This window comes from Macaca thibetana, chromosome 9, assembly GCF_024542745.1.
Source record: "Macaca thibetana thibetana isolate TM-01 chromosome 9, ASM2454274v1, whole genome shotgun sequence".
Lineage (NCBI taxonomy): Eukaryota > Metazoa > Chordata > Mammalia > Primates > Cercopithecidae > Macaca > Macaca thibetana.
Window position 1 is genome coordinate 63,360,026 of NC_065586.1, and position 27,135 is coordinate 63,387,160.

The window sequence follows — 27,135 nt, forward strand, 5'->3', positions numbered from 1 at the left end:
TCTATGAGTTGAGAACCACTGAACTTGATTGTACAGTTCCTTGGACAGGTATTGCCATTTGATGATCTCCACATGCCCTGCAGAGAGTGGGGTTTCAAAAGCGGGCTGTGAAATTGAATTAGGCCAGCCTTGTCTCATAATTTCAGTCATACTCCTTTGTTTTACTGTTTACTCCCCTAAACATGGCTCCCATTGGTGACAGAGTTGATACAGCCCCGTGGCTGCTAAGCTCGAGAGAAGTCACTGTGGGACTCCCCAGGGGAGCAGTTCCCTCGGATCTGCCAGAGGCAGCTGCAGCTTCAGCCATGAGCCACGCAGGCCCCCAAGCCGCCCACCGGCGCCCTGTGCCCCTCCAGGAACCCAGGAATCGGCATAGCAAACGTCCGTGGCCACTAGGGGCAGCACTTGTAACAGAAACGTGTGTCCGCCGTATTCCAGAGCTGTGTGTGGGGTTGAGGTGAAAGACTGACTGGAAATCTATGATGCTCACCTAGTTTATGATAAGTATTTCCTGGCAATGTCCACAGTGTCAGGGAAGTGTTGACTGCACTTCCTCGCGCGGGTGGAAGCCAAATCCAAGGGACCCCCTCGCCCATCAGGGGAGGCTGTAGGCTCCTTGCCTTCCAGTGCCCAGAGGGGGCTCAGTGTCATCATATGTGAAAGCCTGAGTGCAGGACCCAGGCCACACAATACACCGAGGCTCTGGGTAGGGGCCCGCCACACGTGCTGACTCTATGACCATGTATATTTGTGCACCAGAAGCAGAGTGTCCCTTTTCGGCCTGAACAATGATGCCCCCAAAACTGGAGGCTGCTGTGCTGAGAACCAAGGACCCTGGGGATGGGCCTTGTCTGCATGGTGCGATTTTCCCGAGCACCTGGATGCTATTGTATGCCAGATGGAGTTTCGCTTGTTATAGTCATGGCTGATTTATTTCATATATTTAAAAAGTATAATCACGTTACTAGCAGAATGGTATTATTTCTCTAATGTAAAGTCTTTTTTTTGAGACAGGGTCTCCCCCTGTCGCCCAGGCTGGAGTGCAGTGGCTCAATCACGGCTCACTGCAACCTCTGCCTCTTGGGTTCAAGTGATTGGATTCTCCTGCCTCAGCTTCCCGAGTAGCTGGGATTACAGGCACCCGCCACCATGCTTGGCCAATTTTTTGTATTTTTAGTAGAGATGGGGAGTTTCACCATGTTGGCCAGGTTGGTCTTGAACTCGTGACCTCAAGTGATCCACCCGCCTCGGCCTCCCAAAGTGCTAGGATTATATTGCACCCAGCCAAAAGTCGTATTTAAATAAAAGGAATATGTTCCTATTGGAATGTGAAACATCCAGTCAAGTAAAAAATGACTTTCAGGGTAGTGCACGATGACACTTCAGTCCAGAACAAAGTATGTTCATGGCAACTGGCGATGAATAACACGGCTTATAGCCGTAATGCTTTGTAATGTTCTCCAGAGGTGTCAAGGATGAGGGTCAAGTTATTGCAAGGGTTGTGACCCTGGTATTTGGTATAAGCACCTATCCACATAATGACTAGCGGCATTCTCTTACCTAATGTGATGTCGCCTGGTGAAGACCTGCATTCTGAGGGTGGCAGTGCTGCTGCTGGGAGCTTCTAGAACCTTCTCCCAGGTGAGCCATCACAGTTCTTGGAGTCACCACAGCAAAAGGGGACTCTAGGGTGGCCCCTTGTTCTGCTGAGAGGCTGCTACTGCTGATGCCTGGTTTCCATGACACTATGGGTTTTCTTTTAACAGTGCCTCAGTTTCCCACAATGGCCTCTCCTCTTCCTGCCTGTCTGGACCCAGTGCTCTTCTTTCTGCTGCAGCCCTAGCTCCTACGCAGCCATCTGCCAGCCATTTTCCTCCTTAGCTTTCAACAGGGACCTGCACCTCATGACCTTTCTGGGGCCCCAGGGCTAACACGTGCCCAGTAAAATGGCCATTCACTCCTGAAACCCGATTCCCCATTTTCCCTCTCTGTCACTGCAGACACCATCAGTTTCCTCTGCCTTGTCTCATTCCAGGCCCATGTGCTTCATTTTCACCCCCACTCCATCTCCACCCTCATCCAATACAGCTTTCTCGATGATCTTTGGGCCCCAGCCCTCCTTCTGCCAAACCATTCTCCATACGGTTGCTGGAGTCAAGGTCCTTAAACTCCACATTTAAACTCAGAATCTGCAACTGCTCCTGATTGCCAGGCTGACCTTACTGCAGTCCTCCCAGGCTCCCTTCATGGTCTGCCCCTCTCCCCTTGGAGTCTATCCATTTCTTGCTCTTTCTGGATGCCCAGTGGGCTCAGTCCCCTGCACACATGGGTCTGGCTACACCTGTGTCTCCACACTTGGCTATCCTCCTTTGTCGCTGACTCCCTCGCCCATTCTCTCTGGGCCTCTGCCATGCAATTCAGCAGTCAGCTGTGCTGTGATATACTGTGCTACCCTAGGGTCCCCGCCTGGTTGTAAAGTTCAGGAGCGTTCAGGGCCTACATTCACATCCACATCCCGATGCCTGTGCCCGACAGCACACACTGTAGATGCTCAACGTGAACTGGTTCTGCCCCAGATGACGTCTTCACTGAAGCACTTTTGTATTCCTTGCTGCTGCCTGGCTCCTACCACAGTCACTGGCAGGCAGGTGCTCAAATATTCAACAAAAGAATGAAAGGCCCGACTTTTCATCAGCTTGTCAGCCTGGAAACCCTGGACCTACCCTTAGCTCCAGCTTCTGACTCCCTGAACATGCAGATCACTGCCTCTCACTGGCTCTGCTCCTGAAATATTTTCTTGATCCACCCTTCCCCACCCCCTGCCACAGGGTGGGCCTGCACTGCAGTTGGTCTGTTTTAACCATGTTAGGATGCACTTTTTTTTTGTTTAAACATTTTAATATTGTTGAAATCAGAAAGCATCTTAGAATTGCTGTCAGCCTGGAGCTGAGTTCTTCCAGAAAGAAATTACATTTCCTTCTATGTCACCTGGGGACACTACCCAACTAAGGCTATGTCTCACTCTCTTCTCTGCCTGAGGTTTTGAGCTGCACTGGATCTGGCTGCAAATCTTCAGGAGCACTGGCTTGTGGTTCAAATTCTTTTCCTTTTTTTTAAAGACAGAGTTTCACTTTTGTTGCCCAGGCTGGAGTGCAATAGCACGATCATGGCTCACTGCAACCTCCTGCGGGTTCAAGCGATTCTCCTGCCTCAGCCTCCCAAGTGGCTGAGATTACAGGCACCCATCACCACGCCTGGCTAATTTTTGTATTGTTACTAGAGACAGGGTTTCTCCATGTTGGTCAGGCTGGTCTCAAACTCCCGACCTCAGGTGATCCACCCACCTCTGCCTCTCAAAGTGCTTCGATTACAGATGTGAGCCACCATGCCTGGCTAAATTCTTTAGTGAGGCTTTTTTCTCCCCCACTATATATTTGCTGCTCCTTTCTGCATGGTGAGTTCATGTCTTGCTTGCTTGCTGTTATAGTCAATGTGCCCCAGCTTTATGTGGGGCCTCCTATTAGACACCTTATTTTGGAAATTTAATTTTTTTTAGTGGTACATACAATAAAAATATATCATACAACTGATGGTGTTTTTAAATGAAATGCAATGTGCTGTTAGACAGTGGTGAACCGTCTCCCCTTCTCCATTTTTACCAAGGTGCTACTACTCACTGGCCCCAGGCCATGGCTTCTTACACCTAACATATTTGCACCAATGTCTTAGCTGAAAATTGTGTCCTGCAGCGCTCTCCTTCCTTCCAGGTTCATGTCTATTTCCTCGGTGCAGACTTTTGTATTCTTTCCAGCTAGTGTCTGGATTGCTGCCTCTCAACTTCTACACGTCTGAAATTGTACATCTTTTGTCCTCATACTTGAATGATAACGTAGCAAAATGTGGAATTCTTGGTTGACAGTTTTTTTCCCCCCTTCAGTGCTTTGAAGCTATTTCTTTCCTGTTTCCAAACATCTTTTCTTGCTGATGAGAAGTCTGCTGTCACTAGAAGAACCATTATTTCTTCACAAATGATCTGCCTCTCGTCTTGGGTGACTTTGAAGGTTTCTTTTGATTTTTCAGTTTCTGAGGCTTTACCACAACACTCCACGTTTTGGATTTATTTTCATGTATTGTGCTTGATATTTTCAGCTTAAGGGCTCATGCTTCATCCTAGAAAATTCTCAGCTATGATCTCCTTAAATACTGCTTCTCTACTTTCTATTTCTGCCTTTGGAACTCTGTTTAGAAGTGTGTTGGTGCTGGGCACGGTGGCTCCCGCCTGTAATACTAGCATTTTGGGAGGCTGAGGCAGGAGGATCACTTGAGCCCAGCAGTTCGAGATCAGCCTGGGCAACATAGCAAGACCCCATCTCTATTTAAAAAATAATTTAAAAAAGAAGTATGTTGGAGCCTCTCATTCTGTGTAGAGCAGCTATTTTTCCTCTCCTTTGCACCCTATCAGGTAGTTTCTGGTGAACCTTCCCCACACCCAGGCCCCCAGTCCAGACACCATCTTAGATAACTGAGTTGGAGCTTGGTCTCATGGTTATATTGGGGATGTGATGGAGCCAAACATTGAGTCAGAGGGCAGTGTGGCCCTGGGCTTGGGTGAGGGCTCTCTTCTCCCTTCTGCTACCCTAGAAAGACAGATTTTTATACAAGTTGTAGCCCTGCATGGTGGCTAGAGCTTTGGCTTCCTGTAAAGGCCGCGCGAGTCTCATGCAGCCCCTTGCTTTGAGCAGTGAGCCTGGCTCTGGCCCTCTTTATACATGAAGCGACACTGCATCTTACAGACTTGGAGCCCAGGCCTGGGGCGGCGGCCTCCTGGAGGTGCTGCTGCAGCCCTCCTGCCTCTGTCTACATGGACGCTTATCTTATATTTGAGTGTGGCTCTGTCTTACAGTTTTTAAAGAGACACTGCATCTATTACTGCTATGCCTGTGGGGAGTGGTGGGTGGAGATTTAAAGTGTGGGCTCTTGTTCTTTCTGGACTAGAAGACCCCGTTACTTTTTTTCTTTTCTTTTCTTTTTTTTTTTTTTTTTTTTTTTGAGATAGAGTCTTGCTCTGTCGCCTAGGCTGGAGTGCAATGGCATGATCTTGGCTCACTGCAACCTCCATTTCCCAGGTTCAAGTGATTCTCCTGCCTCAGCCTCTGAGTAGCTGGGATTACAGGCGCGCGCCACCACGCCTGACAAATTTTTGTATTTTTAGTAGAGACAGGGTTTCACCATGTTGGTCAGGCTGGTCTCGAACTCCTGACCTCGTGATCCGCCTGCCTCAGCCTCCCAAAGTGCTGGGATTACAGGCATGAACCACCGTGTCCAGGCCCTACTTTTATAACAATCAAGTCTAATCTGGACAGCCCCCTGCTTAAACTTCCAAGTGCCCTCGTGTCCATGTAGGGTCAGGTCCAGACCCCTTCGCACAGCCCACAGACCCAGCCTCATCTTGACTGCTGTTTCTCTCCTCCCACGTGCTGACCCAAGACTCCCTGCTCATGCAAGACCGCGTCTCCTCACATGCAGTGCTCCTATTGCCCTCCATGTCCCACCCCCAAGGGCTCTCACAGCCTCACTGCCGTCCTCCCACACTCCCCTACGCTGAGGTTGTGGCTCCTGCTCTGGGGCCCAGTGATGCATCTGAGGGCAGCGGTGGGTTTTATTTTCCGCTGAAGCCCTGCAGCACTTGGCACTGACTGAGGGTACAAGGAGTGAACTGATTGGGAGTCGTGTGGGTGGGAACACCGATCTGAGGTTGGATCCACCTGTCAAAAACTTGCCCAATCGCCTGGACAAGAGATGTTCAAACAAAAACGTGTGCACAGATGTTCACTGCAGCTCTATCCACAATCATCAAAGGTGGAAACAGCCCAAATGTCCAACAGCAAATGAGTGGTTAAACAAAATGGAATATTATTCAGCCATGAAAAAGAATATAAGTACTGACTTTGTACTACTATAATATAATATAAGTACTACTACAGTATGGATGAACTTTGAAAAAAATGTTAAATGAGAGAAGCCAGACAGAAAAGTCATATATTACATGATCCCCTTTATATGAAATGTCCAGAATAGGCAAATCCATAGATACAGAAAGTAGATTAGTGCTTGCCAGGGCCTGAGGCGGCACTGGGCAAGACTGCTTAATGGTTAGGGGGTTTGTTGGGAGAAAAGCTGAGTGTTGGGAGAAGCTGAGGCAGGGCTTGCATGTCTGACATAATGTGAAAGAGTCTTGGAACACGTCCGGGGTCCAGATTCTAAAACCCTCTGTGGCTGGAACACTGAGCTCTGTGCCAAAGGGCGGAAGGCTACCCTGACGCACCATAATCTGAGCCCAGGCATAAAACCCCTCATGGCTTCGACAGAATCCAGGGCCCATGGCTCTAGAATGTGTCTAGACTTGCTGACTCCTTGGCTCCTTGCTCTCCCAGGATCGATTGTATCTTGAGTTAAAAGAACCTGCTCTCCATTATCTCAAGTAGCAGAATATGTTCCAGATGCTTCAAAGGAAATGCTAAATTGTCACAGCTGTAGATCATGCGCTTGCCTTTCGACCCCCGCATCCTCACCACCTGTTTCTTTGTTTGATCACCAATAAATAGCCTGGGCTTCCAGAGCTCAGGGCCTTCGCAGCCTCCATACACTAGCGACAGCCCTTGGACCCACTTTCTGCCTCAAACTGTCTTTTCTCATTCCTTTGACTCCGCTAGACTTCGTCACCCCCACGACCTGGTGTTGGGTCCGATCACCCCAACAGGGTTTCTGTGTGAGGTGACATCAAAGCTCTGGACTAGGTAGTGGTGATGGCTGCACACACTGTAAAAATACTTAATGCTACTGAATTATACGCTTTAAAATAGTTCCAGTGGCTGGGTGCGGTGGCTCATGTCTGTAATCCCAGCTCTTTGGGAGGCCAAGGTGGGTGGATCACTTGAGGTTAGGACTTTGAGACCAGCCTGTCCAACATGGCAAAACCTCATCTCTACTAAAAATGCAAACGCTAGCCAGGCATGGTCGCATGTGCCTGTAATTCCAGCAACTTGGGAGGCTGAGGGACAAGAATCGTTTGAACTTGGGAGGCGGAGGTTGCAGTAAGCTGAGATGATGCCACTGCACTCCAGCCTGGGTGATGGAGTGAGACTCTTTCTCAAAAAAAAAAAAAAAAAAAAAAAAAAAGAAAAAAACAGTTCCAATTTTTGTTAAGTCCTATGGTATGTGTATTTTATCACACACACGGGAAGTTCACCCAATGGCTCTAGACCATTTTGGGGGATCTGATGCAAATTGACTTGAATTATTCAGACATATTGGAGTCCCCAGGACATCTGAAAGGATCCCCATAGGCCTGCTCAAATTACCTGAGATGCTAAAATAGCTTTCTGATTAGTTATGGCATACTTTGTCTCATAAGCTGAACAGGCATCAGGCACGTGAGGCTGGAGACTCAGAGAGGAGGGTGAGGCCATGCTGGTGACAGGAGCCTAGTTCCACACTTACCTTCGGCGACTTCCAAAGGGCCTTGGGATTTGCGAAGCTCCTTTACCGTTTCCAAGAACTCTTTTCCCCCAGCCTTTTCCAAGGCTTTACCTGCAAAGGAGAGCAATGGGAAGCCACTGTGGTTGTTCTTTCAATCTAATTACACTGTTTGACATATTTGTAGTAGGCCAGGAAAAAAAAAATAGTACAGTTAGAAACTAGGAATTGAACTTCCCAATTGTCATCCTGGTTTGCCAGTGGTCGGGGGAGGCAGGGGTCTCGGGGCATCAGTGTAGCAGACTTAGATTGGCAAGCTTTTATCAAGGATCTTTTAAGGGGTGATTTGGCCATAAAGCGGTCTCATGGCCTGAGTCCTGTAGATGATTTAAAAACAAAACAACAACAAAAAACTGAGATTCTAGTGTTGTGTCCTACAGGTTTAGTACTCATGTGGAGAGCTCTGAAGTCCCGGTCCCATCACAGTGCCATCAACATACTGTAAGTGCTTGAGTCAAAGGACAGACACAGGCCCAGGGCAGCCAGGCATGTTGTTCCCCCAACCCGGTGCTCAGTTTTCAATGGAGACACGTGGAGAGGCTAATCTCTAAGGACTTTCCTGCCGGGAGATGCCCTGAGCCTTTGATGTTAGGGGAATGCCCTACTCTTTGTTTTTTTTCCTACCTCAGCTCTTACTTCTACACAGGCCAAGTGGAACCCCATGGGAGATGACAGGCTGCCACCTCTGACCCCGCAGGAACCCCGTCTGTGTGCGTACCAGCCGCAGGAACCCGGTCTGTGTGCGTACCAGCCGCAGGAACCCCGTCTGTGTGCGTACCAGCCGCAGGAACCCCGTCTGTGTGCGTACCAGCCGCAGGAACCCCGTCTGTGTGCGTACCAGCCGCAGGAACCCCGTCTGTGTGCGTACCAGCCGCAGGAACCCGGTCTGTGTGCGTACCAGCCGCAGGAACCCGGTCTGTGTGCGTACCAGCCGCAGGAACCCGGTCTGTGTGCGTACCAGCCGTAGGAACCCCGTCTGTGTGCGTACCAGCCGCAGGAACCCGGTCTGTGTGCGTACCAGCCGCAGGAACCCCGTCTGTGTGCGTACCAGCCGCAGGAACCCCGTCTGTGTGCGTACCAGCCGCAGGAACCCCGTCTGTGTGCGTACCAGCCGCAGGAACCCCGTCTGTGTGCGTACCAGCCGCAGGAACCCCGTCTGTGTGCGTACCAGCCGCAGGAACCCCGTCTGTGTGCGTACCAGCCGCAGGAACCCCGTCTGTGTGTGTACCAGCCGCAGGAACCCCGTCTGTGTGTGTACCAGCGCATCCAGCTCTCATGTCTCTGAGACGGCATGGGTGTTTTTTCCAGGCTGGGAGGACAACGGCTTTGGGGCAGCAGAGTATTTTTCAGGTGTTTTCATCTTCGAATGAACTTGGTGATCTGGATGTCTGGGGCAAGTCTCAGCTCTCTCTTTTTTTTTTTTTTTTTTTTTTTTGAGACGGAGTCTCGCTCTGTCTCCCGGGCTGGAGTTGCAGTGGCCGGATCTCAGCTCACTGCAATCTCAGCTCTCTCTTTATGAATCATCACTATTACTATGATTCAGTTCAGAGTCTTCCCCAGGGCCTGGGTGGTGATGCTTCCCCACTCCACACTCGAGCCTCAAGTATACGTGGAGAGCCACAGTACATTGTGCAGATCGTTTAGGACAAGTGTCTATTCCAGTGGTCACTGTCCACTGGGGAGGGCGTGCAGAGGGGATTTCTTCATTAATGTGCTTGGGTTTCCATGATGCAACTGAGAAATGGTGATTGTGCATTATACCCAGCGCCTCTGAGGCTCCTTTCTGGCCCCCCGATTCCTGGGCACTGTTGATCTATTGGGTCCAGAAGCCTGAAGAAGGCCGGGTAACCGAGGCTGGTAGCCAGTTCATGTTGAGAAGCAGAGGACTAGGTCTATACTGATGCCCTCTGCATTCAGGTCAAGGGCCAAATGGGAATGTGCAGAAGGCAAGGGGAATCCACCCTCCTCACTGAAGACTTTTAAGAGAGAGGTATTTTTCTCTCTACAGAAGCATTCCCAAAAAGGAAAGGAGCAATGCTAGAATGAGAATACCACAGCTTTGCAACTCCTAACAAATGGCGGAATCTAGAGAAGAGGCATCAGTGGCCCCAGCATCACACCAAGACAGACAACCAGGCACGACACGCCTCCAGGCACGCGCGCTCGCCACTCACCAAGGAGTCTTGGCAAAGTTTTCGAACCTATACCTCATGAAACCTCTAGATCCAACCACCAAGTTATAAAAAAGCAAAGAAACATGTTTCATGATGCCAGGAGGATGTAATCCACAAAATCCGGACTGCATGAAACCCCATAGGACAAATGGCCCAGCTTCCTCAACAAACGAATTGCAAAGAAATAAGAAAGAAAGAGATGAAGGAGGAACCTAAGGTATAAGAGACTTATCAACCAACTGCAGTGCGTGGACTGATTTGGATCCAAAATCAAATAAACAAATTTTCTTTCTTTCCTTTCTTCCTTTCTCTCCCTGTCCTTCTCTCCCTGCTTCCTTCTCTCCCTTCCCTTCCTTCCTTTCTCTCTCTCTCTGTCTCTCTCCCTCTCTCTCTTTCTCTTTTTCTTTCTCTCTGAGACTGGGTCTCACTCTGTGTACTCTGTGGCCCAGACTGGAGTGTAGTGGCGTGATCACCGTTCACTGCAGCCTAGAACTCCTGGGCTTAAGTGATCCTCCCGCCTCAGCCTCCCACCTTAGCTGGCAGCACAGGCATGTGCCACCATGCCTGGCTAATTTTTGTATTTTTTTGTAGAGATGGGGTTTTGCCATGTGCCCAGGTTGGTCTAGAACTTCTGAGCTCAAGTGGTCCGCCCACCTCAGCCTCCCAAAGTGCTGGGATTACAGGTATGAGCCACCATACTCGGGCCCCCCTTTTTTATAAGAGATGGGGATCCCACTATATTGTCCAGGCTGGTCTCAAATTCCTGGGCTCAAGCAATCCTCCTGCCTCAGCTTCCCAAGTAGCTGGGACTACAGGAGTGTGCCGCTGTGCCTGGCTTAAACAAATGTTTAAGAAACTTGACATTTATGATGTAACTGGAATTGGAACACTGGTAATTTGTTGATACTGCTATCTTTTTAAAGGTACAATAATGGTATTGTGGCTGTGTTGTTAGTAAACAGCCCTTATCTGTTAGAAGTCATTGTGAAATATTCACAGATAAAATGACTTCGGCAAGTATGTGGAGGGGGTACAAGTTGAAACAAAGGTGGCCATGGGTGGTGATTACTGCATCTGATTGAGTAGGGTTTCATTATAATTTTCTGTTATTTTTGTTTATGCTTGACTTTTCCCATAATAACATAATGTTTTGAAAAGATTAAGGCAGGGCCTTGTCTGTTGGGATGATTAGTTTGGGTAACGGTGGTGGAGAATGGAATCATAATGGGAGGGACTCCTCCTAACATAGCAGCAACAAAACAACTGTCAATTACTAAGTGCCTAGGAGCCCAGCACTGTGCCAGGCCCCATCAGCCCTATGGGACAGGTACTATTGCTATCCTCCCTTACAGAGGAGGAAACAGAGGTTCAGGGAGGTTTAGAAGCCTGCCAAAGGTCACACAGCTAGGAAGCAATTCAGAAAAGCCGGGACAGTCCAGGCAGGCTGACCTGGAACCTGCCCTCTTAACCACTTGGCTGCCTTTAGCCCATTTCTCCTCACAAGACCCTGAAGAGGTTGGCCTTAGAATCCACTGCTGGAATCTGAGCGTGGATTTTTGCTCTCAGACCAGTGCTCTTTATACTCTGCCACCATGCCAATTAAAAAAAAGAAGCATATTGTTTTTCTTACATAAAAATTTCATTACTATAGAAATGTGTAAAGTATGAACACTGCAATGTGTTAGTGAGAGGCAGGACACCTATTAAAAAAGCTCCAGATGAAGGCCACTAGAGGGCGTCCTTCCATGGAGCGTGGAAGGAGACTTGTTTCTCTGTAATGCTGACTTTTCCCAGAGCTGTCCTGTCTCCTTTTCAGCACAGCAAGTGGCCTCTGATGCCAGGAGGAAGCCCTGAGTAAGTCCAGCTGCCAGGGGCCCCCGGTGCTACCACCCAGGGCTGAACTACTAGCATCTACCTCAAATTGCCTCCCTCACAGGCAAGCCCTGTACCCTAGGGACAAAGCCCCTTCTTTGCTTACTTTACCCTTTCCATGGAGAATTTAAGGCAGTTCTGCTTGGTAAAAATGGATGGGACGGGGACTGTTAGCATGCTGTTATTTCCAGCGCCCGTAACAGCTTACCCTCCCAAGCTCCTCCACCCTGGCTAGTAATAGCTCCCTCTGCCACTCGTGGGACAGGTGGCAAACCACAAGCAAAATAACTCAGTGCTCATAGCTTAATGGACAACCTAATTTTTTCTAGATGTCCATTTCCCTTTTATCAATAGCACTCTCAATATTTAAGCTTACGATATATGTAAACATGTACAACAATATTTACAGTAGCACTATTCACTATAGCCCAAACTGGAAACGACCCCAAATGTCATCAGTGGTGGGATAGATCAATAAACTGTCATATATTTATAGAGTGTAATACTACGAGCAAGGAAAATGAATGAGTACAGTCATAACAACATGGATAGATTTCACAATACTAAGTTGAGCAAAAGAGGACAAGATTTCATTTTTACAAAATTCAAGACAGATGAAACCCATCTCTGCTTTGAGAAGAAAGGACAGTGGTTACCCTCGGAGGACATACTGACTGGGAGTGGGACCGAGGGAGACTTCCTGGGTGCTGGTAAGGGTCTGCTTCAGGATCTTGGTGCTAGTTGCACAGTGGGGTTCACTTTGAGAAAAATTCATCAAGCTCTACGCTGATGATTTGCTTTTACACAATACCCCAATAAAAATTTCAAAAATATATGCAGAATTAAAAGTTAGCTTCTCTCTAGTGAAGCTGTTCAATTACACATAAAGACAGAGTTTGACATGGGACCCCAGCAATGGGATAGCCAGTTGGCAATGACCAGCTTCACAAGAACTTGCCTGAACAGTGGCCTATTCTACGGCACTTCTACTGAAGTCTCAGGACCTTACCTATATCTTCTTTGAGGTCAATTTCGGCTGTGGTTGGGTGGACAATGCCCTCCACTCTCATGGAGCCAATATGGCTGATGTCACTCTGGGTTAAGGACAGCTGCATTAGGAAGAAAAGGTGGAGAATGTGGAAAAGATAAAATCCTGTTGACAAGTCCTCATATTTTACTTGCATTCATTAATTCTCTTTAATTATTCATACCCAATGTCAACATAGGGGCTGCATAGAGAGTGACAACCTCCAGTTTCCCAGGTGTCTGGCTTGCAATAAGCTCTTTGAGCTCAGCGGATTTCCTCTCCACTCTGGGGCTGGCAGCATGCAACGAACCCATTTCCTCTTCCCTGGAACAGGAACAGGACCTCCCCTCTCCTTTCTTTCTTTCTCTTACAGCTCATGCCTTTGGTTCCCAACCCTGGCGGCCCTGGTTTTCACTGATGCATCCTCTGAGCAGCTCCTGCAAGGAAGCCCAGGGCTTGCTCTCTCTTTTCCCCTCAGCATCCTGCATTCTCCCTAGAGGAGCACAAAATTAGTGGGGCAGGGCTCTGAAGTCAATAACTTTGCTGGAGAGAAGTAATGGGCTCTGGGATCCTGACCTGGGGGTGTCTGGCTTCCTTGCCCTTTGGAGACCACAGTCTTGGGGCTACCGTTGGGAAATGCTACCCTATGTGTTCACAGTAGAGTGGAATGGAGGGCATTCTCTATTGGCCCACGTGAGCGAGACCTTTATATTCCCTTAGCTACATGAGAGAAAGCTAATCGTCATGTAACAGTGAACAGGCCAGAGAGGGGACGTAAATTCCACCTCTTTGTTTCCCTGCTTTAATCAGTGATGAATTAGCAACCAGCCACACCGATGCTCTTCTTAGAACATGCTCTTCCCAATTCTTTGAATGGAGGCTTACTGTGTTGTCAGGATGGAAACATCCAGCTACCTGAGATATGATTAACTGACTCTTACCTTGGGTGTCTTATTTCAGCCCCAGTTGACTTGGTAGATAAATTGTCTGCTCAGTAAACTTTACACTTGTAGGAATGAATTATTTGCATGTCTGGCTGGGCTGCTGTTGTGTTGCTGAAGACTGTTCAAATGTATAGCCCTGTTTGTTTTCTTTCTAAAGCCTAGGAAGGCAGGCAGACTGAATTATTGGCAAATAATTCATTTCTAATACCAAGGATATTCGGGAAACATCTATTTCTATTTTCTTTCTTTGATAAATTACATTGAACCATGTAAGATGGGCCTCTCAGAAGCTGTTTTAGAAAGTTAGCTATGGATTTTTTTTTTTGGCAGATGTAGAAATAACTGGGGTGTGCGGAATTCCCAGCAAAACCAGTAATGCCATCCTATCTGCTGACCAGAAAGAGCCTCCATGCTTACCCGTCTGACCAATGTTAGCATTAACAATTCTCAGCAAAAAAGAACAATTCTCACTCTCACAATGCCGACACTGCCACAGCTCTTTAGTTTAAAAATGAATAATTCAAGACTGCAGTGAAAATCATTATTGGGGAGCAAGGGAGGCATCGTTTGTAAACAGTAGGTTATAAAAATACAGTAGTGTTTTAATATAGCACAATGCAATTCTCTTTGTTACCTTCTGTCCCAGAACAAGGCTCTTAGAAGACAGAATGGTGAATCCATCCCCTGGCCCGTCTTCAGAGGTGGAATTTGAAGTTCCTTCTTTGTCGCTGTCCTTTGGTTTGGACTGTTGGTAAAAATCAGAAGGCCAGATGAGAACCAATCCAGAAAAAGCCTGAGGTGCCTTTATTAAGCTCTTCTCATGGCTGCCACCAAGTTGAATATGAAAGGAAGCAGTTAGGTGATGTGTTCTGCTGTTTCTTGAAGGAGGGAAGCAAAAGTCAGCAATATAAGAAAAGGGTACCCCAAAATAGGAAAACAGGAAGTGTGTTGAAGGGCTCACTCGTACCTACAGTCCTCACCTACCCCTGTGCACCACCAGTGCGTTGTCCTTGCTCGTTTCAATGCCTGCAGCTCAGGACAACAAGCACTGGAGCCGGGTGGGGCCGTTGATAGCCCATTGCTTAGCCTTCTTTCTCCCCAGGATTTCTCGGGGCACAGAGGCAGTGTGGAATGAAACGCCCACAACTTCTATAGCAGGGCTGTCCAATAGAACTTTCTGTGATCATGGAAATATTCTGTTTTGATCCTCAATGATGTTGCTGAGTGCTTGAAATGTGACTGGTACAATCAAGGAGCTGAATTTTAAATTTGATTTAGTTTTCATTCAAATCTAAATAGCCTTGGCTGGGTGCTTTAGCTCACACTTACAATTCCAATGCTTTCGGAGGCTGAGGCAGGAGGGTCACTTGAGCCCAGGAGTTTGAGGCTACAGTGAGCTATGATCTTGCCACTGCATTCCTGCGCTCCAGCCTGGGTGACAGAGTGAGACCCTTGTCTCTTAAAAAAAAAAAAAAAAAAAAAAAAAAAAAAGCTACGTGTGACCAGTGGTCACTGTACTGGGCAACATAGGAAAACATTATTCTATCAGTGGCATCTCTGAGCTAAGCTACCTAGCATTATCAAGCTATCCCAAACACCTGAAATTCCACTGGTGGAACTCAAGGAACGCCTGCAGGAGACTAGAGGCTGTCTGGAAGGTAATACGGAGCTCTGCAGAGACCTACAACGCAGGTTCCCGGCTACCGTCTCTCACTTCAGATTTTGCTGGGGGTAGTAAAAGGGATCTGAAAACCATCCCTGCTTAGGGTTTGGAAACCTAGAGAAGACCCTGTTTGATGATTTCAGCTCTAACCTCAAAGGCCCTTTCTTCTTTTACCTGTACGTTCTTGTCATTTTCTTCCGGCACCAAGCTGCAAGAGTCCTTGGTCCTTCAGAGGTGCCTGCTACGCCGTCATTGTTCCATCTTTAAACTTGTGGTGTCTTAGTGTCTGTTTGGGTTGCTCTAACAAAATGCCATAGACTGGCTGGCTCACGAACATCAGAAACCTCTCTTTTTTTTTTTTGTTTCCGAGACAGGGTCTTGCACTGTCACAAAGGCTCGTGTGCAGTGGCACCATCATGGCTCACTGCAGCCTCTAACTCCTGGGCTCAAGCCATCCTCCTGCCTTGGCCTCCCAAAGTGTTGGGATTACAGGCATGAGCCACTGTGACTGGCCCAGAAACTTGTTTCTCATAGTTCTGGAGGCAGGAAGTCCTTGGAGCAGGCAGATTCCGTGTCTGGCAAGGGCTCGCTTCCTGGTAGATGACGCTTTCTAGCTGTGTCCTCACATGGCAGAAGGGTCCCTCTGCCTCCCTCAGGCCTCTTTTATAAGAGGACTGTTCCCATTCATGAGGACTCCGCCCTCATGATCTAGTTACCTCTCAAAGGCCTCACCGCGTAATCCTATGCCCCTGGGGTTAGGTTTCAACATATGAATTGTGGGGGAACACAGACATTCAGACCATTGCAGTGGGAGTGCCTGGCTCAGGACATGCAGCCTCGGCTCACCTTTTTGGACGTCCGTGGTTTGGCAGCCTTGGATTTCTTCCCCCCCTTCTTGCCTGACGTGGCCTTTCTGCCTCTTTTCTCTGGGGGCGGGGAGAGGATCGTTTCCGACTTGCCTTTGGTCCCTCGCTTTTTGGCCAGCAGTTCGGGGTGAATTCTGGGCAGGACGCCTCCACTGGCGATGGTCACTCCTTTTAGCAGCTGAAGAGAGAAACGCATGCACTCATGTAGCAAACAGCCAGCTAGTTCTCAATTTCATACAGTTCTTTTTTTTTTTGAGATAGAATCTTACTCTATAACCCAGGCTAGAGTTCAGTGGCGAGATCTTGGCTCACTGCAGACTCCGCCTCCAGGTTCAAGCAATTCTCCTGCCTCAGCCTCCTGAGCAGCCGGGATTGGAGGCACCTGCCACCACCCCCAGCTAATTTTTGTATTTTTAGTAGAGACAGGGGTTCACCATGTTGGCCAGGCTGGTCTTGAACTCCTAACCTCAGGTGATCCACCTGCCTCAGCCTCCCAAGGTGCTGGGATTACAGGCGTGGGCCACTGCGCCTGGCCTGGATTTAATACAGTTCTAACTGTTAAATGTGGCCTCCGCTCTCCTAAAGAAACTGCATAATACACCATTTAATTGGCTTTTCCCACTTTCAGTTGTAGAGCATTTCTCTGTAGGTTAAACAAGGCATCCTGTGATGTACAGAAAGCAAAACAAAGCAAAGCAAAATAGAAGGGATATAGAAGTTGAAACCAGGGATGTTGCCCAGGGCTCTGGAATTCCAGGCACAACAGAGGATAAAGAGCTTCCCATGTGGGGAGCGCAGCTTGAGAAAATGAGGTTCAAAGGTCATTGCAAAGACTAGACTCAGTTAATGACGAACCAGTCGTCTCCACAAGCTTGCACATAGATTCCATCAGTAAAGTACGTCTGGCCATGCTCCTCCCAATCAATATAAGTTAATTTATCAGTAAAGAACAGACATGTACTACTCCACTAATATATTCAGCAGATTCGAAACCAACACTACCCCAAACGTGGTCTGCGACCATGGCTCACCCATGAACTGGCAGTTACCCATCAGTGACAAGAGAAGTATAGTAAGCATCTAGAAACTTTCATAGCAAACTGACAGTTATTGTGTATCTGTTGAATCTGATAACAAAAAATTATGGCTTGTAGTTTGCTTTTTAATTTTTCTAATAATTTTTATTACATTTTTGGAAATTATCAGTCCATGACGGATTGGCCATAAAAAAGGCTTCTTCACTATATTTTGAGAAGAATGAGATTAGAAAATAAAGATAAATGAAAAGAAACAAATAAAAATTCTTATACTATTTACTACCACCTTACATATACTGTGGGTGAAGAGGGGCTATTCACTTGACTTTGGGGTCAGTTTCAGAATATAAAAGGTCAGCTCTAAAATATAAAGTCTTCTGCCTTCATCAGAAAAAATTGTCAGCTAAGTTTGGGTGAAGAAAGTGAAGAGAATAACATTTGTGCCACACCTTCCTCAGCAACACACAGAACTTGTCTTTAAAGAGGAAAGAAAGGTCTGATAAGACCTAGAATATACAATGAGATCTATGCCAGAAGCAATTTTATTTTGAATCTTAATGATAGAGCTAGCAGAATTTGTTCTTTTATATAGCCTGAGTTTTTTTTGTATAAAGGTAATTGGGAACTGCAGTGGGAGTGACTCATGGCCACCACCCAGGCCCACACATTAACATGTTTGGCAAACCCATTCTGTGGCTTCCCTCAATGCTTCAGACATACCTGGTTGAGCTCCTCGTCATTGGCAACTGCCAGCAAGATGTGTCTCGGGGCTATCCGGGCCTTCTTGTTGTCCCTCGCGGCATTCCCAGCCAATTCTAGAATTTCCGCTGAAATTACAAGGAGGCATTAACAGGCAATCACAGAATGGGGTCCAAGCTAAAGCTTTTCTTTAGAAATGGCCTTCAAGTTTGATCACATTTATTCATTTGTGATTTCTATGTCTCGGCCTGGAAAGAAATCCAGGAAGCATAAGAGAACTCAAGTTAGTCCCAGCTACTCAGGAGGCCAAGGCAGGAGGATCGCTTGAGCCCAGCCAGGAGTTCAAGGCTGCAGAGGGCTATGATTGTGCCACTGCACCTCCGCCTGGGCACACAGTGAGACCCTGTCTCTAAAAAAAAAAAATTTTTAATTAAAACATTTTAAAAAAGAAAAAATAAGGTCACAGAGAAGTAAGCTATTTTAGCAAGATGTCATCCGATCCTGTGGCAAAGCCTCCTGGTTATCCCTCAGCATCAGTTCTCCCTTTTCGTCGTCTTCCTTGGTACAGGACTTCTGATTTTTTTTGCCAAGCCCATAACTGCAGGAAGACTATATTCCCCTTGATAAGTGTGGTTCTGTGGCCAATATTTGGCCAAAGAAGGCAAGCTGTTGTGTTGTCTGGTCCTTCCGGGAAGTGTCCATCAAGGAAGGGGCTGTGCCCTTCTCTCCTTTCTAATGGTGGGCTGAGGACACAATGGCTGGAATGTGAGCAGCCATCTTTGACCAAGAAGAGGAAGTTGTGCATGCTAGAGCAAGAGCATAGAAGGAAATTGAGTCTCTACCAATCTAGACTGTCTGTTCTAGACTTCCTTTGTATGAGAGTGAAATAAACTCTCTTGTTGAAGCCACTGTCTACAGAAGTGAATCCTGACCAATACAGAATCCTACTATACAACATAAATTCCTCTCAGTCTGTGGGGAGCAGGGCCATCTCTGATAGAGAGAATAGTGATGTAGGTAAAGTCTGTTCTGGGTACCCACTTGGACTTCTCTTAGACTCTCCTTTTTTTTTTTTTTTTTTCTTTTTTGTTGAGTTGTTCTATCGCCCAGGCTGGAGTGCAGTGGCGTGATCTCGGCTCATTGCAACCTCCACCTCCTGGGTTCAAGCGATTCTCCTGCCTCAGCCTCCTGAGTAGCTGGGATTATAGGCGCGCACCACCACGCCTGGCTAATTTTTGTATTTTTAGTAGAGACGGGGTTTCACCACGTTGGTCAGGCTGAGCTTGAACTCCTGACCTCAGGTGATCCACCCGCCTTGGCCTCCCAAAGTGCTGGGATTACAGGCGTGAGCCACTGCGCCTGGTTGACTCTCCTTTTCCTCTTTGCTCAATGCCCTAGGTCTTTCCTGTCCTAAAAGAAAAGTGGACTGAAGGACTGACTTATACTGTGGGATGAGGAAATGGTTAACCCGAAAAGTGAATTCCTAAAGGGAATGCCACGAGACCTGTGTAGGAAAGCATGTTGAGCCCAGGGGGTCTTCCACGTACTCCCCAAAACTTTAGCATGGCTGACTTTAACAAACATGCCACTTGGCAAATGTGAAAAAATTGATAAGAAGAAATTTTCCTAAAGCTATTTCACATACTATTAAAACTTTGGGGTAAAAAAAGAAATCTGTAGAATTGGTTTCTACTATCTATATGCTTTCCCCCTTCCTCTTCTGTTTTGTTTTGTTACTTTTCTTTCTTCTTCAATTTTAGAAGGATGTTCCGCTAAATCAAATTTGCCTTCAAAAGTATGAATGAGGCTTTAAAGAAAAATTCCTTCCCTTGGAAACCTAGAGGCAATGTGTCAATGTGTTGTCTCACTGATAATGAGGGGGGAAAGTGTACGTGTGTGCGTGTGCGTGAATGTATTGTGTGTGTGAGTGTGCAGGCAGGCATGCGTGTGTGTGTGCGTGTGGGTATGTGCTGGGAGGATATGCTGATACAATGGCACAAATACTAAGCCCTAAAATTAACAGACGACTTTGTATGAGTCTTTGCAATCAATCTAATTTCAAATAAAAGAGCACATGAAATTGCTATCATTCATAAAATATACGACAATAACAAAAACTTGGCATAAGTATGCCGTATTAACTAATCACATGTGATTAACAAATGAATTAGAATAAAATAAACATTACAGTTAAATATTCATAGGCATTTCCATAAAGAAAAGTGCTAAATCACCATAAATTCATTCTCACGTCTTTTCCAGATTATTAAGCAATGAATATTGTGTTTGCCAACTATTCATTTATGCAGTGACCATGTTTTCTGAATCAAAGATTGGGGCACTAAAATTTGAGAAGTGTGAGCATGCTTGTTGGGACAGTGGGATAGGGTATTTGAAATTAATGCTGTCTGTGAACCGACGGATTATATTGGAAAAATGAAATTAGTGCTGTATTAGATAATCAGGCTTGCTGCTTTCAGGCTGTTTCCCAATCCTTGCTTTCTCTTCAAAAGAATGCCCATTAAAAGGAAATGGAGTTGCCAGGCATGGTGGCTGATGCCTGCAATCCCCGCAATTTCGGAGGCAGAGGCGGGTGGATCCCTTGAAGTCAGGAGTTCGAGACCAGACTGGCCAACATGGTGAAACCCTGTCTCTACTAAAAATACAAAAATTAGCCAGGCGTGGTGGTATGTGCCTATGATCCCAGCTACTTGGGAGGCTGAGGCAGGAGAATCACTTGAACCTGGGAGGTGGAGCCTGCCACCACATGGCAGCCTGGGTGACATAGTGAGATTCTGTTTAAAAAAAAAAAAAAAAGAAAGAAAGAAAGAAAGAAAGAAAAGAAAATGGAATTATAAAGCTTTCAAATAGACTTTATTTTTTGAGACAGGATCTCCCCTCTGTCACCCAGGCTGGAGTGCAGCAATGTGATCATGGCTCACTGCAGCCTTAACCTCCCGGACTCAAGTGATCCTCCCCCATCAGCCTCCTTAGTGCTGGGACCACAGACTTGTGCCACCGTGCCAGGCGAATTTTTAATTTTTTTTTGTAGACGCAGGGTTTTACTTTGTTGTCCAGGCTGGTCTCAAACTCTTGGGCTCAAGTGGTCCTCCCACTTCAGCTTCCCAAAGTGCTGGGATTTCCAGGCGTGCGCCACTGTTCCCGGCAGGCTGGCCTTCTGGCTCTAGGTGAAAATGTGCAGCTCCCCAGTGTGTACAGTGAAGGGAAGTGTGCTGCCCCTGCTCATCTCAAGGGACTCTCATTTCTGGGGTACACATGGGAGGAAGAAGCACCCCACTCATCCGTTTTTCTAGGTGGGTTTGGGGGTTAATGAGCCTCCCAATTTTAAGCTTCTGAGCAACTGAATTGAATTTAGCATCCTGGATCATTACTTTCCTGCCTCCTGTTACCTGCATTTAGAGGGAGAAATTAAGCACCCTCCCCAAGTTCATCAAATTAACTGTCAGCATAAGAGGCAGGGCTCATGGGAAGCACTACGTTATTTGGAGTCTTCAGGAAGCCCTGAAGGTCAGGTTATTTTCAGCTTGACAGACAGATGCACAGACATTCACAGACAAAAAAATCTGCAGGAATAAAATGCAGCATAGGATGAGACTGAAGGCAGAGACTCAGCATGCAGCACAATTCAGGGAATGCAGACGATGCTTGGGGACCATGCAACGGAGCTCTTAAACCCTTTTGAAATAATTTATAAGAAAGAAAACCTTGATTATGTGTTCTAGTGCAAAAGCAGTGGTAGGACTTTTTTTTTTTTTTTTTTTTTTTTAAACTTAGAGAGAAAAAGATAACACATCACAGAAAATCTACATCAAATAGTTCTTATCTCTTTCAGATGTTTAGTCCGGACATCCTTGACACATGGACTTCACCATTTAAAAACATCCAGACATCCTTGACACATGGACTTCACCATTTAAATGTTTGTAATAACATTAATCATTAGCCAGGCACAGGGCTCATGCCTATAACCCCAGCACTTTGGGAGGCTGGGGTGGGAGGATCGCTTGAGCTCAGGAGTTCAAGGCTGCAGTGAGCTGTGATAGTGCCACTGCACTCCAGCCTGAGTGACAGAGGAGACCCTGCCTAAAAAAAAAAAAAAAAAATTCAAAGCAAGTGAAACAAGAAAAACATTAATCATCATTCATAGTTTCAAATGTTATTATGGCAAATATAGTCCCATGAACTATAAAAGTTTGCTACATTCTTAAGTGACTTTATTGATCTTAGGGATTTTATTAATCCTGCCAAATCCTTATATTGGCAATCAATAGGAAAACTGGATTTATACAGCACTAATTTACTCTACTACAAATGTTGTGGGAAGATCATAATTCTGTTAAGTGGTGGGGACTTCTATGGCAAACCCCTCACTTCTCAGAAGTCACACTTCTAGCAATAGTAACCATCTGGAATACAGCTGAGTAGTAGTAAAAATAATTTTTTTAGCCAAAATGGATACTGTAAAGCTCATACACATTATTTTGGAAGAGTCTGTGTCCTTTCATTTTGTATACAATTTAAACCAACAGTGGATATTCCAGCCCACAGAAGATGGGAAACAGCACATTAATTATAGGGTTGGGACAGGTGAGGTAGAGTGACCAAGACTCTGTCTCCTTACCAGGCCCTTTCTTCCTTGTCCACTTGCCCACTGATTGGCGGCGTCCCTGGGGTTCTGTCTGTGCCTTCTGCTGTGCTAGGGCCAGGCAATCTTCTGGGAAAAATCCCTTCGGACTCAGGGCTCCAGCTTCTACCCACCTGCCTGTACTACTGAATCTGCACCTCCAGCCCTGCCATGATAATCACCCAGATGGCCTCACCCGGGGGCTTCACAGGTAAAGCAAACATCACATTCCCCAAATCAAAATCATTTCCCCAAACCTGCATTTCTCATCACCCTTAGAACTGGCAGCTCCATCCACACATGGCTCCTACCAGAGACCTGGGAGCCATTCCCTATTCTTCCCTCTCCCACTCCCGATCTCCTTCCAGTCACCACATGGGGTCATCCAGCCTCATCAATCTCACACACTTTTGGCCTTCTTGTTGCCATTGCCTGAGTTAAAGCTCCCTTCTCTTCTAACCCAGATAATTGTATTGGGTGTCTAGATGGTTTCCCCATCCATAGTTTTGTTGTTCTCCAGATCCATGCCAGCATGGCCACTGGTGACCCGATAGGTACCCTTGTGCAAATTACAAAAAGATGCTCCTAGCTGGGTGTGGTCCCAGCACTTTGGGAGGCAGAGGCGGGCAGATCGCTTGAGCTCAGGAGTTCAAGACCAGCCTGGGCAACAAGGCGAAACCCCGTCTTTACAAAAAATACAAAACTTAGGCGGGCTTGGTGGTATGCACCTGTAGTCCCAGCTACTTAAGGGGCTGAGGCGGGAGGATTGCTTGAACTCAGGAGGTCTAGGCTGTAGTGAGCTGTGATCATGCCACTGCACTCCAGCCTGGGCAACAAAGACCTACCCTGCCTCTAAAAAAAGAAAAGACATTCCTGCCTCAAGACACTTTTTATATTTAGAGACAGGGTCTTGCTCTGTTGCCCCGGCTGGGGTGCAGTGGTGCTATCAAGGCTCACTGCAGCTTTAACCTTCTGGGCTTAAGTGATTCTCTTGCCGGAGCCTCCCAAGTAGCTGGGATTACAGAGGTGAGCCACCATGCCCAGCAAGATGCTTTACTTTCTGGATTTTGTTAGAACAAAACTCTTTACTACCATCTGCTGGAAATTCTCATAATAAATACAAAAATCTTTGTAGTCTAGGATTTGAATGATATTGCCTTAAATGTGTGCTCTTGTGCCATGTACAACTTGCATGACCACATGTGCTGGTGGTCAAAGTAATCTTTTACAAACACAAATGTAATAAATGAGAATCATTAGGCAAGAAAATTTTTGATGTTAAGTGGTGAGACCCAATTATCTGGAAATGACCTGTAAATGACAAGTGTCTATGTTACACAATGATTTCATGGGGTATCCTGAGATTCAACCCAATTTTAAGACCTACTCGTTCTGGTCAGTTGAAAATGTATTATATTACAGGACATTTTCTCATCATCAAAATGATTATAAACAATTCCTCCTCAACATCTTGTATTTACATTATATCTACTGTCAGCACAGACAAAATGCTATTGCAGAATTTGGGGCTTGTTTTTTCAGTCCGTTTTTCCTCACTTACATTGGAGGTGTGAACTGGGCCAACATTATCACAATTCCACAGATGAAGAAACTGAAGTAGGAACGTGATAACCATTCTGGGAGGCAAGCATGTTCAGGTCAATGGGGCGTTCTAGATGAGCAGTTGAGCATGCATTCTTTGCGGGACTGTGCACCCTCCTTCAGCAGGTGGGGGCTAGAGACACTGTGGCTCTAGCATCATGATCACCTGTGAACCTGGGGCTAGCCAGACAGTCAGTCCATAGAATCAGGCGAGGCATGCTGCTGTCTCTCGCCCAGTGTTGCTGAGAATTTGTGCCCTCCTTTTTTGACTGTGTTGTCCCCAGCCTTCTCTTCCTGGCCATGCCTGTGGCCCCAGGTTGCCTTCCAGAGGCAGTGTGTGGGACAGAAGGCCTTCAGAAACCACAGACATAAATCTGACAGGAGTGGTAGACTGGCCAGGGGAAGCCCACTGATGGTGGCTCGCTGGCCCCCAGGACATCAGCAGGAGAATCCAGTTGATGTGGGGGTGAAGAGCACTGCTTGCCACAGAGATCTGGCAGGGAGAAAAAAGTGGAATACCGCCACTTAAGAGTTGTGTAATGAGGGTCACTTAGAGAGGCTGTGCCTGGGTATGGGAAGAAGGTGTCTAGGGGCACTGTCTCTAGGGGCACTGTCTCTAGGGGCACACTGCAGTGTCTGCATCAGTTCCCAGCAGCCCTTCTCCTTCTGGGAGCTGGAGGAGGTGCCTCCCCACCTGAGACCAAGGCCTCCAGCCAGCTCTGGAGACCCCGGGGGCCCAGCTTCCCCTCTGGGCTCCTTGTCTCTGTGTTTCCAGCTCTCCCCCTCCTGCAGGGGGGCTACACCTTGTTGGTGCTGGGAATCCCTTTGGTAGTCTGGTGAGGCCCAACAACTCTTCTCAGAACAAGGTGTTTGATTAAAAAAAAAAAAAAGGAAAACATACATAACATACATCTACCATGTAACCATTTTAAGGGATACAATTCAATGGCATTAAGCATATTCACAATGTTGCACAGTCATAGCTATCCATTTCCAGAATGTTTTCATCATCCCAAATGGAAACTCGGCACCCATTAAACAATAACTCATCATTTCTCCCTCCCTCTCCCCAGCCCCTGGTAACCTCTATTCTACTTTCTGTCTCTGTGAATTCACCTCTTCTAGGTATCACCTCCTCTGGGTGATCATATAAATGGAACCATACCATATTGCCCTATTGTGTCTGCCATCCTTCATATGCATAATGTTTTCAAGGTTCATCCAGGTTGTACCATGTATCGGAATTTTATTCCTTTTTGAAATATTGTGACTGAATAACAGCCCATTATATGAATATACCACATTCTGCTTATCCATTCATCTGCTGGTCGACACTTGGTTGCTTCCAACTTTCGGCTGTTGTGAAAAATGCTGCTAAGAACATGGTTGCACAAATATTTGTATGTGTCCTGCTTTCTTTCTTTTCTTTTTTTTTTTTTGAGAAGGAGTTTCACTCTTGTTGCCCAGGCTGGAGTGCAGTGGTGCAATCTTGGCTCACCGCAACCTCCGCCTCCCGGGTTCAAGCAATTCTCCTGCCTCAGCCTCCCCAGCAGCTGGATTACAGGCATGCATCACCACGCCCGGCTAATTTTGTATTTTCAGTAGAGACGGGGTTTCTCCATGTTGGTCAGGCTGGTCTCAAACTCCCGACCTCAGGTGATCCGGCTGCCTCAGCCTCCCAAAGTGCTGGGATTACAGGCGTGAGCCACTGTGTCTGGCCAAGTCCCTGCTTTCAGTTCTCTTGGGTATACAGCTAGGAGTGGCATTGTTTGGTTGTATTGGTAATTCTACGTTTAACTTTTTTAGGAACCATCAAACTGTTATCCACAGTGGCTGCACCCTTTTTTAAAAATAAATTTTTATTTTGATTTTTAAAATTTATTTATTTTATTTTATTTTATTTTTTGAGACAGAGTCTTGCTCTGTTGCCCAGGCTGGAGTGCAATGGTGCAATCTTGGCTGACTACAACCTCTGCCTCCCGGGTCCACGCCTTTCTCCTGCCTCAGCTTCCCGAGTAGCTGGGACCACAGGTGCCCGCCACCTCACCCAGATTTTTATTTTAATCTTTGTGAGTACATAGTAGGTGTATATATGTATGGGGTACAAAGATATTTTGATACAGGCATTAAATGTGTAATAATTACATCATGGAAAATGGTGTTTCCTTCTCAAGCATTTATCCTTGGTATCACAAACCATCCAATTATACTCTTTTAGCTATTTAAAAATGTACAATTAAATTATTTTTACTATAGGCTGTGCCATTTTACATTTCATTCATTCATAAGATGTGGTGGCAGCTCTAATTACTACTTTGAGTGTGAAGAGCTCCCCATCCCCTTTGTCTCCCAGTCCACACCTCCCGCTTCTCAACTCACTGTGGTTTGGTTCTGACCTCCCACGCTGTCCTTGCCAAGGTCATCATGACCCTGAGGTGGCTAGATCTGTTGTCCTTGTCTGGTTTTTATCAGCGTGACCCTTAGGGGCTCCTGGCCCTCCCTCCCTTCCCTTGGCCTCTGATGCATCACATGCTCACATCTTTCCTCCTTACCCTCTGGCTTTCCTCAGCCTCCTTTGCCATCCTTTCCCCCTCTCCCTGGCCCACCGTGCACACTGGTGTCGCTCATGCTGGGTCCTGCGCTCTCTCTGGGTGACCTCGCTCACTTCCACTGCCTTAACACACCGATGTGAACCTCTTGCCCACAGCTCCCTCCTGAGCTGCCGACACACCAGGGGGTCTTCACTCAGTAACAGTAACAGCCACATGGATGGAGTTGCTCACGTGTGCTGAGCGGTGCTAACCACTTTTCATGCATTATTTTATGTAATCCTCACAATAACATCATGAGTGGTAAAGCAATGAGCCTGAGGGTTCATAGCTGATACGTGGCAGAACCAGAATCTAGGTTCAGGCCTGGCTGGATCCAGCATTTCTATCCACTCCGCTCTTCTGGACATCTTTTTTATTTTTATTTTTATTTTTTGAGAGACAAGGCCTTGCGTGGTCGCCCAGGCTGAGGAGTGCAGTGGTGCAGTCATAGCTCACTGCTGCCTCGAATTCTGAGCTCA

At 46.8% G+C, this 27,135-nt stretch overlaps 1 protein-coding gene across 1 annotated transcript in view; it reads right to left on the minus strand.

The window, feature by feature from the left end:
• The window catches only part of LOC126962516 (core histone macro-H2A.2), a 61,006-nt gene that overhangs the window by 4,434 nt on the left and 29,437 nt on the right, over nt 1-27,135 (minus strand). The window contains exons 3-7 of the mRNA XM_050803642.1: nt 17,840-17,946; nt 16,063-16,260; nt 14,188-14,298; nt 12,592-12,691; nt 7,501-7,590 (exon numbers count right to left, since the gene is read on the minus strand). Coding sequence (XP_050659599.1) covers nt 7,501-7,590; nt 12,592-12,691; nt 14,188-14,298; nt 16,063-16,260; nt 17,840-17,946 — 606 coding nt within the window. The remainder of the gene's footprint in view (nt 1-7,500; nt 7,591-12,591; nt 12,692-14,187; nt 14,299-16,062; nt 16,261-17,839; nt 17,947-27,135) is intronic.